Here is a 16,259-nt window from a genome sequence, read left to right as displayed (position 1 = left end):
GGAAGGCAGGTTTGGCAATAGCTACCCAAATTCTATATGTCTGTATCTTCTGACCTAGCAGTCACACTATTAGGAATCCATCCCATTAACAAAAATATGCAAGGATATTTGTCATAGCATTGTTTGTTAGAGTAAAAAGTTAGAAATAGCTAAATGTCCCTCAGAAGAAGAAAGGTTAAATAAATTTCGCTTCATCCATATAGTGGTAAACTATTTGGTCATTAAAATGAATGATCTACATGTACAACATGGAAAAGATGTCTACATTATATTTATAATTACGTCTTTTTTTTAAAGTGCGGAACAATGTGTAGTATAAGCTCATTTTTCTATAAAACAAATGAACTGTTCACGGTACTTCCAGAGCATGTGATTAGGAGCCAGTGTTTGTTGTTGACTTTATACATATACTAATGGATTATAGTAAGCTTGTATCACTTTTGTAATTTACATCATGTATAAAATGTTTTTTAAAAATGGCGGATTCTCAGTAATAAATGTGATTCAGCTGTTCTAAAATTGTGTAGATTAGTTCTTTAAACCAATCTTTTACCTTTTGTACAAAAGAGTATCTAAAAATACAAGACAGGGGCACCTGGGTGGCTTAGTCGATTAAGCTACTCACTCTTGATTTTGGCTCAAGTCATGATTTCAGGATCATGAGATCAAGGCACGAGTCAGGTTCCATGCTGGGGGTGAAGTCCGCTTTAGATTCTCGCTCTCCCTCTCCCTCTGACCCTCCCACCACCCCCCCAAAATAAAAAAATACAAGACAGATTCTTGCTTTAGGTACTCGAGTTGGTGTTAAATCTAAAGTGTTGTTCTTCTAAAATTAGATAGTCATGCCTATCTAATTAAGGTCCTAAACTGAGAGATTTAAAAGGCAATTTTTGAGTTTGACAGTTGTAAATTTGTTGTTTACTCTTTTATCAATTCGATCTCTCTATTTAAATGTCCTCTATAAACTTAGGTGGTAAAACCAGAAGAAGACGACTTCCAAGATTTTCAAGATGCTTCTAAGTCAGGCTCCCTTGATGACTCATTCAGTGATTTCCAAGAGTTGCCTGCTTCTTCAAAAACAAGTAATTCCCAGCATGGAAACAGGTAGAAAAGGGTTGAATATAGTTAACATTGTGTTTAATAATGGACAAAGAGGCATCCATAGTGAGAAGCCTAAGTAAGAAATTTACTCTCATGCTTTCCTTGATTAGTCCCTCTTTATTCATACTTTTACCATTGAAACTTTTCTCCCCATCGTCCACCTAAAACTTTAGCACTACCGTTTCCTCCCAGAACACACCTGCTTGCCAATATTTTTTTCTTTGCCTGTGCTAAACCTGATTATAGCTGAGTGAAGCTGTGCGGTGATGACTCTATGTTCTTGTATCAGAAGCAAGTCTTTGGCTATTGAAAAGCTTTTTAGACAGAGGCACGTAATTTGATATTTTTGCAATATAACATACTGTTGATTTTCCACAGAAATAATAATTCTGAAATCTAAACATGATTATTTATTCATGTCTCCCTTATGTTTAAGATCAGTGACTTTTAGGCCTTCAGATTTCTGTTCGTTTGTTTGCATACATATTTCTCTAACGTCTTATGTACTAGCTTCACTTTTAGGTTACAGTAACTGTCTCAGTATGTTGCCAGCACCTTTCCATCATTTTTTTAAAGTTTTTAGGGACGCCTGGGTGGCTCAATCGGTTAAGCGTCTGCCTTCGACTCAGGTCATGATCTCAGGGTTCTGGGATCAAGCTCTGCATTGGGCTCCCAGCTCAGTGGGGAGTCTGCTTCTCCCTCTCCCTCTACTGTTCCCCCGCCATTCTCTCTCTCTCTCAAAAAAATAAAATCATAAAAAAAAAAAATGTTTTTAGATACTACTTCTTCCACAGAATGGAACATATACCAGACTTTGAGCAAGCAATAGGAATTTCTTTGGTTATTTCTGGAACTTGTTTTTGTCAGGATACATTTACCATTTCTCTTATGTTCCTCTTGGTGCAATATCATCTTTTCCATTTTAACCAATTGATTATCTCTTAATGCTTCCTGCATATACACTGTAACAAGAACTAAGGGACAGGCATTGTAGGGAATTGCGAATTAGGAAAAGAACTATTCTCTTGATTTGAAGAATACGTCAGACAAACGTAAGTGACAGAGGAGAAACATTTGAGGGATGGGACTGTAAAGTGCAGGGACTTCCGAGCCTGCTACACTGGCGCACACACTTAACCGATAGACACAATAATAATACTTCTTTCTCTGCTCTCTTCCTTCAAACAAAATGTGTATGTTCTGTCTAGAACCTATCTGAATGACTCAGGGCATCTCAGATTACGCGCATAAAATTAGATTCAGTGTTTTCCCAGTCAAAGCTAAATTAAAATTTGTTAAATCACTATCCCCTTTGTTGGTGAATCATGTGACCATATCCAGTCACCAAATCAGAAACATGTTATTTATTTTTGGCTCCCCGCTCTCTCCTTTACCGCCATTGACTCTGTCAGTTCTGCTTGGCCTGGAAAAAGGCTGCGTGTGCTCTTGCCCCTGCCTATTCTTTTGACCATTGCCCTTCCCCCACAGTTGACGCTCCAGCCATGCCAGAATGATTCCAAACTGAGTCTGCTCTTTCAGGCTTCTGACCTTTTATCTTCTTCAATCTGAAGTTCTCTCTATAGTCAATTCTAGTTCTATTTCAAAAATCAGTTTAACATAGGAAGTTTTTACTATCCCATCTGTATCAGTTGCTACCTCAAAGATGAGGGCCCTTCCCTCATTTACTGCCCTAGTGCCTTCTGGATATCTGTGCCCTGATGACTGGGTTACTGTTTACCTTCCTGGGCTGCCGTACCTGAGGACCATCTTTCACGGCTATATATGTAATACTGAGCCGTATTATGTAATTAAGAAAGGATTATTGGATGAATGTGTTGCAGTATGAAGGTTATAAACCAATTCATCAAATTAGTGGTTTACTCCTCTGGGCGGGGGGAGGGGGAGGAGAAAAAACGTCTCAGTAGGTGAAATTGAAATTTGGGCATAGAAAGCTTTAAGATGGTGGCCAGATCCAAGATATATGGGATATTAGCAATTTTTTGTGGCATTATCTCCACATAATAGTTTACTTTCATACACAGTCAGACTTTATAGACTTTTTTTTTTTTCAGTTCTGGCTTGATTACTTCCATGCTTACATGAAAACATTTTGCTCATGTCTAAGAACCCACACTCATTGTTTATTTACTCACTGAAAACATTTACTTACCATCTGCTATATGCCAGACATTGGGATAGGCTCTAGAACTACAAAAGCAGAAAACGCAGTTCCTGCTATAAAGAAGCTTAGTTTTATCTGGGTATTTATAGAATCTGATAAAATTCTCTTAGAATTGGTCCTTCAGTCTTTGTATGTGTGTACATGTATAATGAATTCCCTAGTTTAGATCTCTATTCCATATTATGAGTTTATTTTAAAGGGATATTAAGCCGAGGTGAGACTGCTTTGGGCCGAATTTTTTTCCACTAGGTGTGGAACCTATCACGGGGCTTGAACTCACGACCCTGAGATCAAGACCTGAGCTGAGATCCAAGAGTCAGACTCCTAACTGACTGAACTACCCACGTGCCCCCTGGGCAGCATTTTTAAGCAAAAAATGGGCATTATTGGGGCGCCTGAGTGGCACAGCAGTTAAGCGTCTGCCTTCGGCTCAGGGCGTGATCCCAGCGTTATGGGATCGAGCCCCACATCAGGCTCCTCCGCTATGAGCCTGCTTCTTCCTCTCCCACTCCCCCTGCTTGTGTTCCCTCTCTCGCTGGCTGTCTCTATCTCTGTCGAATAAATAAATAAAATCTTTAAAAAAAAAAGGGGGCATTATTTGAGAAGATGAAAAGCCAAGTAAGTTAGAAGTAGGCTGGAGTGGAGAGTATTGTGAGTCTGTGAAAAAAAATCTCATTAGTTAAGGGCAGCACCAATGTGGGATGGCTTATGATTTGTGACGTAATCTGTAAAGCATTTTAGAGATAAGAAGTGGCCTGAGAAAAGCGATCCCTGCTACTGTGTGGGATAAATTCAGCTGCCATAGTAACCCTGTGGTGAGGTGATGGGAGGTACTCTAGGTTTAGAGTCAGGCACTGAAAAGTGTGCGTCTCAGAAATTGGTCAGACTTGGTGTCGAACTGCATGTCAGCAGAAGTAGCTGGCGCTTGAGTCAGCATGGAAGGGGATGCAGTATCATTCATTTATCTGTTCACAAAACACTTAACTATGAGCCGGGCACTGGGGATCCTGGAAAAATAAACACCACAGACATGGGCTACTGATGATAAAATAGTTCAGAAAGGATTAAGGTGTAGGGGTTTTGAGTTGGTTAGCTTCATTTTACTTTTTACATGGCAGTATTTAGTGTGGTGTCTGTTCAATCAGATGGGGGTCCCCAAATGTGGGGCGATGATCTCGTGGAAGCCGGTGGCGGCCGGTGAAAGGATTCACCCCAGGCAGAACAAAGGAGATAGAAATTTATTGAATACACCGCCAGGGAGCAGTGGGTCAGACAGCAAAGGAAAGACCATCTGCCACCAGGCAGTGTGTAGGGGCCGGTTTAAAGGGGGAAGATGGGGAAGTATGGCCACAAATGGAATTTTCCCTTTTTGGTAACTATGCCAAGTAGCCCACTGGTCTGTTAGAGCCTGTGGATATTTTTGAGCTCGGTGGACTGATGGGCTTGTCTGTATTCAGCCAGGTGGTCGCTGTGGGCCCTTTTGCCTTAAGTTTCCATGGCTCAAGCCTATTGTCTAAAACATGTCAACATTTAGCAGGGTAAGCAGCTAAGTAAAATCATCTATGACAGCCAAGTGGAGTGATTATAAAACAAATGGATGCACTGGAGAAAAAGCAAAATGCTTTTTTTTTTTTTGGTGGCCAAATTCTCTTAAGTCTTATCTTTCAATAGAATGCAGGTTCTTAGATTTTAAAACATTATGCCTCTCACTATCCTTCACTAGTATTAAATAGTAGAAATAACAGTTTTCGGGGCGCCTGGGTGGCACAGTGGTTAAGCGTCTGCCTTCACGCTCAGGGCGTGATCCCGGCGTTATGGGATCGAGCCCCACATCAGGCTCCTCCACTAGGAGCCTGCTTCTTCCTCTCCCACTCCCCCTGCTTGTGTTCCCTCTCTCTCTGGCTGTCTCTATCTCTGTCGAATAAATAAATAAAATCTTTAAAAAAAAAAAAAAATTTTTCTAAAAAAAAAGAAATAACAGTTTTCATATTTGGAATAGATAAGTACTTTATATAACTGGGCTAAACACTGTCATGGTGATTACAGTATTTTTTTTAATAATTTCCGAGAACTAGAATGAGTTATTAATTTGTAATATGGATAAAATTACAGTGTGAGTCAGCTTTTTTTTTTGAGTGGAATTTTATTTTGTTGACTTCAATCAGTATTTCATTACCTTGAAGGTCCTCTATTTTTTCCCAGTCTTGAAAATAATTTTAAAATTAATAATAATTAAATGTCACATTTAATAGATTTTACCAGTGGGCTTTACAAGACCATAGCTAAAGTTGGCATTTCATGAAAAACAAATAGGTTGTTCAACTTTGTGATTTTTTTCCCCTCAAACATTAATTACTTTTATTTATGTGTAACATTCTGTTCAATGAGTTGTAGTTTAATTGCTTATGGAACTTAAAAAATCCACCTATAGTGTATAGATGATGACCTGTTTGTCAAGATCAAATATATCGCAGCTCTTTTAGTGACGTGAAATTATAATATTTGATAGCACTAAGTCCTAAAGCACTGTGGACCTCCATTAGCATGCATGCGCAAGAGCTGGGATTTTTACCTTGCTTGTAGGCCACTGATAAGACGATTTAAATGGCTGTGGAAAGATTTTTGCTTCAGGGCAAAGAACTCAATAGAAATCCATTTATATAACTTGTGTGTGTGGTATTGAATGACACAAACTAGTGGTGGAATGTAGTAATTCATATGTAAAGTTATTCTTCCAGGGAGCTGCCTGGGTGTGATAAGAAAAAGAGAAAAAAAAAATGCCGTGCTTTTATAGTATGTGTTTAAGCCATCCAAGAATTACCCACACAGATACTACTCATTACACTGTTTTTCCATCCAGGGAGAAATATGTCCACAGGCAAAAGTATCTTTATCTAATTTTGAAGTGATTGTTGTTTTGCTACAAAGATAGCTTCTGGAACCGCTGATGTGATCCTTGTGAAAATGTAAATTGTATTAACTCTACTGCGGCTTATCAGCTGTGTGAACTTCTGCCAGTAAGCGATGCAGTAAGATCAAATAAGAACAATTTACATCTCGGCTTGAACAACATTTCATAAATAGATGTTTATCTTTTTTTTTTTTTTAATATTTTATTTATTTATTTGACAGAGACAGAGACAGCCAGCGAGAGAGGGAACACAGCAGGGGCAGTGGGAGAGGAAGAAGCAGGCTCATAGCGGAGGAGCCTGATGTGGGACTCGATCCCATAATGCCGGGATCACGCCCTGAGCTGAAGGCAGACGCTTAACCGCTGTGCCACCCAGGCGCCCAATAGATGTTTATCTTAACTAGTCTACCTCTGCATTTTGAACCCATCTGAAAGAATAATTTATATTAAGGCTAACAGAATTTACTCTGAAATATTGGCTGTATATATTTGGAACAGTTCACTTTTGCAATTTTATGGACCTTAAGTTAAAATTGTAGGAGGTCATCATTTTATGAGAATCTATTTCTAGAGCCATTCCAACTGTTTCTGTGGTTTACAGAGATGATTAGATGGTCAGTGTGGGTCTGACCCCTCTTCAGATAAGCAAGCAAGGAATTATCACATGGGTGGTGTGTCAGTATATTTTTCCAAGAAAAAAAGGTGTTTAAAAAAAACACAAAACATGGTTTTTAGCCTCTGCGGTGATTATAGATATAGTTTCTAACTTTTAAAAGCAGGGAGGCATGAATTTTAATCAGGTACCTGTTTGCCATTTTCATTCTAAGCTTCTATTTGATGATAAGGGAAGGATTCAGTGTTCTAGTCATTAAGAAATATCTCGTTTTCCCTTTCAGTGCCCCTTCTTTGTTGATGCCACTTGCCGGAACTAAAGCGTCAGCTTCGACGGATAAATATGCTGTGTTTAAAGGAATTGCTGCTGACAAGTCCTCGGAAAATACTGTTCCATTTGGAGGTAAAAACACGTTGTCAATTCATAAACCTATGAATGTAAGCCTTTTTAGTGGTGGCCTTTTGTGAGAAATGTATAAAACGCTTACACCATGTGTCAAGCATATATGGGTAACCCAGTCTGCCTTACTGACTTCCTTGAGCTTTAATCTCAAAGTTCCTAAACTTAATGGCCTTTTTGTCTTTTCATCATAGAGCCTGGTGATAAATACAGTGCTTTCAGAGAACTCGAACAGACAGCAGAGAGTAAATCTTCAGGTAAGTTTTTGAGTCCTTAAATGGATAAATTACTTCAATTGTTTAAAAATTTTATTTATTTTAAGTAATCTCTACACCCAGCATGGGGCTCAAACTCATGACCCCAAGATCAAGAGTCACATGTTCCTCTGACGGAGCCAGCCAGGCACCCCTCAATTTTTAATAAAAGACATTTTTTGATGGCTCTTTCAGTGATACTCCTGAACATGTCTTTATTATATTGTATGTATGAGGGTTTCTTGGCTTTGTGCCTCTGGAAATTACAAGGAAACAAAATGTGGTTCTGCTACTGGAAATTATTTTCTAAAATTTAGGGCAAATCCCAAATTGAAGCAATTTCTTCTGAAGCTAGTGCGTTCCCTTTCACTGGAAGCCTTCAAGCCAAGTTAGACTTCTGTAAGAAATGGAGGACTGTGACTGGTCTCAGTTATTTTAGTGTTTAACAAGAACTCGAACTGTTGGCAGTCTGTGGACTATGCAAAAGGTAGCAACCAGTCTTTTCAAGATTTTCAAAATCGGCTCTTAGTAAGATGAGGTAAGAGGGACTTATAGAAGGGCTTAAAGAGAGTAGAAGGAAATATAGAATGATAGTTTGAGAGCCATATGTGTAAAGACTGGAAGTTATGTTTGTGGTTAAATCCTAACCGGATGTGTAGGGTTTAGATAATCCATAGGGCAAATTATGTCCTTCAGAGTTTAACTGCACATGCTATGGTATTTGTAATCTCTGCGGAGGTTTTCTTCCTGAGCACAGCGCCATATTCTACCTTTGTGTGCTGAGTGCTCAAATTGGGAACATCCTTTTTAATCGTTTGGTCTCACCCTTCTGTGGAAGAGGGTGGGAGTGGGGTGGGGGATGAGAGGAGATTGTAGGAAAGGTAATGTATGTGAAAGTTCAAGGAAAAAGTGTACTGCTTAGGGGGCCTGGGTGACTCAGTCAGTTAAGCGTCAGCCTTCGGCTCAGGTCATGATCCCAGGGTCCTGGGATGGAGCCGGGATGGAGCCCTTCATTAGGGTCCCTGCTCGGTGGGAAGCCTGCCTCTCCCTCTCCCTCTGCTGTTCCCCCTGCTTGTGTGCTCTCTCACTCTTGCTCTCTCAAAAATAAATAAAATCTTTAAAAAAAATTTTTAAGTGTACTATTTAAATATCTCTAAAAATAAAAACCCACCAATTCTAAAACTATTGAATCCCTTATAACTCTTAGGTTCTAGAAGTGTTTCCTTGTTTCAGTCAGGCCTTTAGGATGTATTAACTTTTTTCCTCAGTGCCTGTGTTAGGCAGTAGGAATACAAAGATAAACCTGAGAGGAACTTGGGGCACCTGGGTGGTTCAGTGGGTTGAGGGCCAACTCTTGATTTTGGCCCAGGTCATGATCTCGGTCCTGGGGTTGCACTCAGCAGGGAGTCTGCTTCAGGATTCTCTCTCCCTCTGCCCCTCCCCCTGCTCACTCACATGCTCTCTCTCTTTCTCTAAAGTAATAAATAAATCTTTAAAACACACACACACACACACACACACACACACACACATATATATATATATATATATATATATATAAAACCCTAGAGGAACTTTTGGCTTGTTAGTTGGGTTTGACTCCCAGCAGTGCTTTCCTCACCTCTTGGGCCAGGCGAGTTTGGAGTAAAGAGCGTGGTTAATATCAGATTTCTTTGTGTAGTGTGGTATTAGTGATCATATCATAGGTATGTTATTCCCGGGAAAGACAGTGGTGCCATCAAAGTGGAAGCAGTACCTTAGTAACAGAACCCCGTATTGTTGCTGCCATGTTTGTTGGCTTGCCTTCATTCCTGCCTGAACTTTAAGTGAAAGAGTTAAAGAGTTCCAGGTAGAGGTGCCAGCTCTGTTCATTTTAGGAGACTATATTTTATGCTGTTCTCATAAAAATACATTGGCCTGAATGCATCAAGTACGTTAGTGTCTTAGAATTTATGAAAAATCATGTAGTATTGTGTTCAGAACTGTGGGTTTCATAGGTTACTAAGTGACAGATATTAATGATATTTCCTTTTTCCTACCCCTATAGTTTAAACCATAAATTTAAGGAGATGAGGAAAATACTCTATATGGAGAAGTGACCCTTCTTACTGAAGTTTTAGCAAAAAGTGACCTCTTTTGAAATGTTTTTAGGGCCTAAAAAGTGACGGGAATTTATGAGGATTCAGAGGATTAATGTACCCTCTGATACGCAAGCTTCCAATGACTGCAACTAATTTATTTGCCCCAAAATTCCCTTTGTTTTTGAACTTGTAAACCCACGCATTTTTATTTCTTTTTGACTCTTTCACCCAGCTTACGTTTCTAATGGAAACATTTACAGTTCATCAGTAAGTTTAGTTTGCTGTGGTGATTTCTTTTTAAAAATAACAAAGCAAAACTTGTCAATTTCACAGATATTTCAAAGCAGCACATCACAAATTTAGACTGTGACAAAATTGGCTGCTTGTTACGTTTTCATTTACAGAAATGATACAAATATTATCAGTAATATACTTATCCAAAATTGTAGGGTGATTTTTTTAAAGTTTTATATCTGCTTCTCCTGTCAATTTGTGAAATTGACTTTAGTTTTATTAGTGGTATGTCTTAAAAACATAAAATACAGAAATTTTGAATGCTGTTCCTCTCTTTCTAAAATTTCTCTAATAATACTAAATAGGTTTCTCTGTGTTGATGGATTATGATGGTGAATTAAGTGTCTCAGATTAGGAGGAAAAATCAGCTTCCATTGTTTCCTATGCTTGCTTCTTATGATGTATCAAGGTATATATCATGTTACAAACACAATATATTTAAAGCCTATGTTATTTTAATGACAGTTTTAAGAGTTAGATTTTGGTTTGAAATATACTTTTATAGCTCATATGTTTCTATATCTCATTTTTAGGGACAAATAGAATGTTAAAACTGGACAAAGAAATTAAAGCCTATATTTTAGTTTATAACTCTTCAGAAATAGCACTCGTATTTTCAAACAAGTGATGTTGGTATAGCTATACTTATATTTGGTTTATCTCTTGATTTTCATTACTTGGTAAAACCTAGTGGATTTTATGAAAGACCTTCAGACACCATTAGAAAAACTGATATTATCTGCATCCTAACATCGTACTTATGATGAGGCAACTTGTATAATGTATAAATGCTCTGATAATAAAAGGAACTCTATGTAGAATCATGGGTCTAGATTTTTATCAGCATCTTAATTGAGTCTATTTATTGGAAATACATTGTACCTATTTTCTCTAAAAAATGATAAAAAGGGGCGCCTGGGTGGCTCAGTCGTTAAGCATCTGCCTTCAGCTCAGGGCGTGATCCCAGCATTCTGGGATCAAGCCCCACATCAGGCTTCTCCACTGGAAGCCTGCTTCTTCCTCTCCCACTCCCTCTGCTTGTGTTCCCTTTCTCACTAGCTGTCTCTATCTCTGTCAAATAAATAAATAAATAATGTTAAAAAAAAAAAAAGATTAAAAAAAATTTCAGTAAGTCTTTCCTCAGAGTAGCACAATATAAAGTTTAAATCCTATCCCTTGAAATTTTTAATGCAGTTGGTATTTATTCAAATCCCTCTGGATTTTAATAAATAAGAATAAGTGCTCGTTGGTACAGTGGGATGGCTGGTTTCAAGAACAGCCCAAGTACTCAGATTTTTTTTCCATGAGATTCAGCTTATTTGTTGTAGAGTGTAGAAAAACCACTTTAAAATGTGTCCTTAGCAGGGGGCGCCTGGGTGGTACAGTCCGTCAAGTGTTCAGCTCGTGGTTTTGGCTTGGGTCTGATCTCAGGGTTGTGAGATCCAGCCCCGCATCAGGCTCCCTGCTTGGTGCAGAGTCTGCTTGAGATTCTCTGCCCCTCCCACTTGTGCTCACACGAGCACACATGCTTGCTTGCTTTCTCTCTCTCAAATAAATAAATCTTAAAAAAAAAAAAAATGTGTCCTTAGCTAGAATGTTTTACAAATAAGTAGATACCTTTTCAAAAATTTTCATCAAAGTTCCCTTCAAATTAATGCCTCCATATGCTGGAGCAAGACCACATAATATCTAACAAGATGCTTAAAGTGCCTAGTTGAGCAAAGCATTTCACATCCTAAATATTAGATGCAGGATTTTTCATAATACCTCATTGGTACCTGTGATATTTTTTTCCTAACTGAGCACCATGTAAAACATTTCATCTTTAAAGGATCATTATGTCAACGTGTATCTCTTCAGGAACATCCAGCACCTATTTCTTCTTCCCTTGTGTGCTTGGCTGGCTGGCTCTAGTGAGAAGAGGTCCTGAGAGCAGCACTTTTGGCCAACCGAAGGACCTGGCACTAGGAGACATAGCACCCTCAGATGAGCAAGTGAAACTGATACTGTTGGCTGCTCTCTGTTTGATTTGTATTTATTTTGGTATCACTAGCCTTCGACGTGGAAACAGACGCGTAGTTTCCAAAGAGATGTTTTGGTGGGTTTACGGTGTGGTTGAATAATGTCAGGCCAATGAGGGGAAAGTCTCTAAAAGTATGCTTGTAATTTAATACGCTGTGTATCATGTGGTTTTCAGCTCAGCATTCTTATTTATTTGGCTGTATTTTTTTTTCTTTCAGGAGAAAACTTTGCAGAATTCCGATCCGCAGGCGCTGATGATGGCTTCACCGATTTTAAAACTGCCGATAGCCTATCACCACTAGAGCCACCAACAAAAGACCAAACTTTTCCAGCGGCCTTCCCCTCAGGAGCTATACAACAGAAACAACAAACACAAGTGAAAACCCCTCTGAACTTAGCAGACCTAGACATGTTTTCCTCAGTTAACTGCAGCAGCGAGAAGCCCTTGTCTTTTTCAGCTGCATTTAGTGCATCCAGACCTGTTTCCACACGACCGCAGCCGGCAGGATCTGCTGCGGCCACGACAGCATTGGCATCAATGAAGATGTCTAGTTTGGCTGATGATTTTGGAGAATTCAACCTTTTTGGGGAATATTCTAGTCCAGCAGCTGTTGGGGAGCAGGATGACTTTGCAGATTTTATGGCTTTCAGTAATAGCTCAGTTTCATCTGAGCAAAAGGCAGATGACAAATATGTCACCCTTAAAGAGGAAGCGAGTCCTGTTCCTCTAACCGGCAGCTCGAGCAGTACGGCGAAGAGCGGACAGAACTCAGCTGCCACGTCTACCAAATATGATGTCTTCAAACAGCTTTCTCTGGAAGGATCTGGACTAGGTGTTGAAGAACTGAAAGATAACACTCCTTCAGGAAAAAGCGATGATGATTTTGCTGACTTCCACTCCAGTAAATTTTCTTCCATGAACTCAGACAAATCCCTGAGCGAGAAATCAGTGGCTTTCAGACACACCAAAGAAGACTCTGCTTCGGTGAAGTCCTTGGATCTCCCTTCCATTGGCGGCAGCAGTGTCGGCAAGGAGGACTCTGAAGATGCCCTCTCTGTTCAGTTTGACATGAAACTGGCTGATGTGGGAGGCGATCTTAAGCATGTCATGTCTGATAGCTCTTTGGATTTACCAACAGTTAGTGGCCAGCATCCTCCTGCTGCAGGTGAGGAATTGGTGAGATTACTCTGGTGATGGTGATGTAGATTTCAAAGATGGTGTGGTGGGCGTTGATTTACAGTAGAGTGAGGCTCTGGCTCTTAACCTTCATGAATTTCTAATAACCTCTTCATTGCCAATCCCATTAAAGCAGTGTCAGATTTGATTGTATAGATACTTGGATATATGGATCCCATGAATACTGTGGAACTTAGAGTGGATCGCTCAAATATTTTTATTTTTGAAATTGAACACCAACTTGGTGTTAGAGGCACATAAAAATCCACTGCTGAATGAACCCTGCATCACCAGGAATTTTATAAAGACTTCTGCAGTGTCAGTAATGTTGCTCTATTTCTGTGAGTGAGGTCAGTGTTTCCCTCTCCTCTCTTCTCTCGGGTCTGTTTGGCAGCTGCCAATATAGGATTCTGTTCGGTTTATAGAAACTGACTCTTGGTAGGCCAAGAAAGTAAAAATGTCTAGCTGGTTGTACTGCAGTTTGCCACGTCCCCGCCAGAGAGGAGGGAAAGAGCCTGTCTGTGGATGTCCTGTGTGCCAGAGTCTGGCAAGGAGGAGGGCATGAGTTGTTAGTGGAATTGAGGTACAGTTTTCGGCTCCTCTATTACTGAAAGTATTACACTGTAACAAATCTGTAGATGGTAGAATAGGGTAACTACTAACTTTCTCATGAAGTGTTTGAAAACGTCTTACAAGGGAGCCCTCTCTAGATTCTGTATGGATTTACTGGTAGCAGTTTTTTCTCTAGTCCAGCTTCCTGTTGTAAAAACTAGATTCCCAAGTGTCCTCATTTTTATTTTGTTTTGTTATTTGGTATGTTATATAGAAAGATAAACCCATTTTGTGGCCTTTAATAATGAGAACTATCTCAGTATTACTGTATTATTCTAGAAAACATAATACGCATTCGAAGGGTTTGTTGTTTTTTAACTAGAGAGGGACACACAAGACACGTCCAGGTTTACAGATTGTGGCAGAAATGTCAAAGTAGTACGGCTTTTGTATATATCAAATTGGCAAGTCGGAGAACAAAATGACACCCATCCTTTGGCAACTGAAGTGTTGGGGGTACCCTTAAACAGCGTGCTGGTCAGGGGCAGGTTTTCAGAGACAGGACGTGTCTTACACGGCGGCTTGCTAGGGCATTGTCCGAGAGCAGCGGACTGTCTGCAGAGCTCCTTGCGCCTGTCTACTCCCTTTTTTTGTATTTTTCCTCGGATGTTTTCCTATTTTTTTGCTGCTGTTTGTTTGATAGAGTGATTTTGTTTCTCTCTCTCTTTTTTTTTTTTTTTTTGTATGAGCTGCTTGAGCCACAGTGGTAGGTTGCAAAGTGCTCTGTTTTTTGAAAAAAAAATTGATTTTTATTTAAAAAATCTCATGACATGTATACTAACTAGCCTTTTGGACTCTGAAGTTATAAATTAGAAGCTATTTTTCTGAAAGTGAATCTATATTCTTTCATAGTGCCAAGCTAGATGTCTTTATGAGAGGAGTCTAAATCAGGTTGGGGATGTCTTTTTCTTTTTCCTTCTTTTTAAATTTTTTCATTTTATTTGGGGAGGGGAGGGTTTGTTTGTTTGTTTTGGTTTGGTTTTTTTTGACCGAGCTTGTTCTGATCGACCTGTTAAAATAATCTTCTGTGCTCATGTTCTTTTATGTATGTTTGGAACATTCCCAGCTTGGAACCTGTAATGTTCAAGCCAAGTCTCTTCAGTTTGAGGTTATTCTTAAAAGCAGAGTGTTTCCTCTTTTTGATCTGTAAACCTCCTGTCGGAAAGGAGCAGTATCCCTTTAGAGCGGTTGTTAAAAGGGGTTGCTGTCTGACCAATGAGCTCCATTGTCGAGCAAAACTGCTGCATCCATGTACTGTCGAAGGTAAACGGCAGGGACTTCTTCAGTGCATTTGGTTTTACTTTAACCTCATGTTGACGACAGTATCTCTCGCTCTCTTAGTTTGAGGGTTAAAGGTACTTCTTGCTGCAGAAATAAAAAGTGGGCTGACGAAAAGAGAATAAAACCTAGCAGACTGCTATCTCTGGACCTTAATCTTGCTTAGAAACCCTAACTTAACTCTGAAGGGGATACTGTCTCTTTTAACTCTCGCTATAATTCTTTGTATGGAAGGTAGATAATACTAATAACATTGCCTGATTTCTCTGCATATTATTACATTTAACCCTTTGAGCCCTTGCTGCATATAATTTCAACTAGGCTGCTTTTGTCCCCACCACCAAATTTAATCTCTCTGGCACTGAAGCATCTTGATGTGCAGTCCTTAACGATCATCCGGTTTTGTTGGCAGCAAGAGCTTACCCTCGTTTGTGACACTCTCAAAGGGTTAGCAAGACTTCTGTAGCTAGCTGCCTACCTACCTGTAAAGTAGCTCTTCTTTGACATTGAAAACCGTTGTATTTTAATCAGCGCCTTATTATTAGTATTTTTTTTTTTTTGGCTGCTTTTCTGATGTCTTTTTTTCAACCTAGACATTTTCTGTGTGAATGTGCCTTTTCGAACTTGCTTTGGTATATTCCTCTGCAAATACTGACCTGCATGCTTATTCTGATGACTTCTTTTCCAGCTCTTCTGTACCACTCTCTTTTGTGATCTGTAAGTCCTATGTTAATAAATAATTCTTTGGCATATTTTGAAAGTGTGGGGATGTGTGTAATTTGTACTTTTTCAGGGTTAGACCAGAGAAATATCTGGTCCGTATCAAGTGCAAAGCAATAGCACCTCCTGTGATTAGAGGGTCTTTCCCTTTTTTTGTTTCTTCAAATACCTTTCTCCTAAGAAAGTATTGGTTTAGCCTTTTCCCCTTATAATTCCATTGATAGAAGTTTTTAACATGGCACTGAATTAAAACGTAACTTTAACCTTACACTGTGTAATAGGAAAAATTTACTCCTTTCTTCTAGTGAAAAAACAGGTTAGATGTTATTGCTTTGTAAACATGACAGCCTGTCTCCACTAGGAGTTAGAGTGTGTGAAGAGAGGGAGCGGCTGAGGGGACAGATCTAAGAGTTGAGTGTTGGGGACAGGGGATACATCTGATAATAAATAGATACCTGTAAATTTAACTTAAATCATGAAATGGTATTGAGATGGACTTCTGACCACAGTGCATGCAAACTGAATTTAAATTGATAGTCTCTGTAATGGAGAGCGTTCAGTGTTAATACCAGGAAGTCTTCAGGACTGAATTCAGTGTGAGTCTGAAATGGGCAC

The 16,259-nt window shown here is 39.3% G+C and overlaps 1 protein-coding gene across 9 annotated transcripts in view; it reads left to right on the top strand.

Moving 5' to 3' along the window:
* Positions 1-16,259, top strand: part of SYNRG (synergin gamma) — an 86,742-nt gene that overhangs the window by 36,738 nt on the left and 33,745 nt on the right. For all 9 annotated transcript variants that reach the window (XM_045773719.2, XM_045773715.2, XM_087854598.1 and 6 more), the window contains 4 exons: positions 971-1,104; positions 7,091-7,209; positions 7,401-7,463; positions 12,076-13,023. In XM_045773719.2, the coding sequence (XP_045629675.2) occupies positions 971-1,104; positions 7,091-7,209; positions 7,401-7,463; positions 12,076-13,023 (1,264 nt within the window). The remainder of the gene's footprint in view (positions 1-970; positions 1,105-7,090; positions 7,210-7,400; positions 7,464-12,075; positions 13,024-16,259) is intronic.

The sequence above is a fragment of the Ursus americanus genome, chromosome 23 (assembly GCF_024610735.1).
Source record: "Ursus americanus isolate L20-20 chromosome 23, mUrsAme1.1.p, whole genome shotgun sequence".
In the NCBI taxonomy this organism is placed as follows: Eukaryota; Metazoa; Chordata; class Mammalia; order Carnivora; family Ursidae; genus Ursus; species Ursus americanus.
Note: the sequence above shows the minus strand (reverse complement) of the source record. Positions and strands in the feature narration are given on the sequence as shown.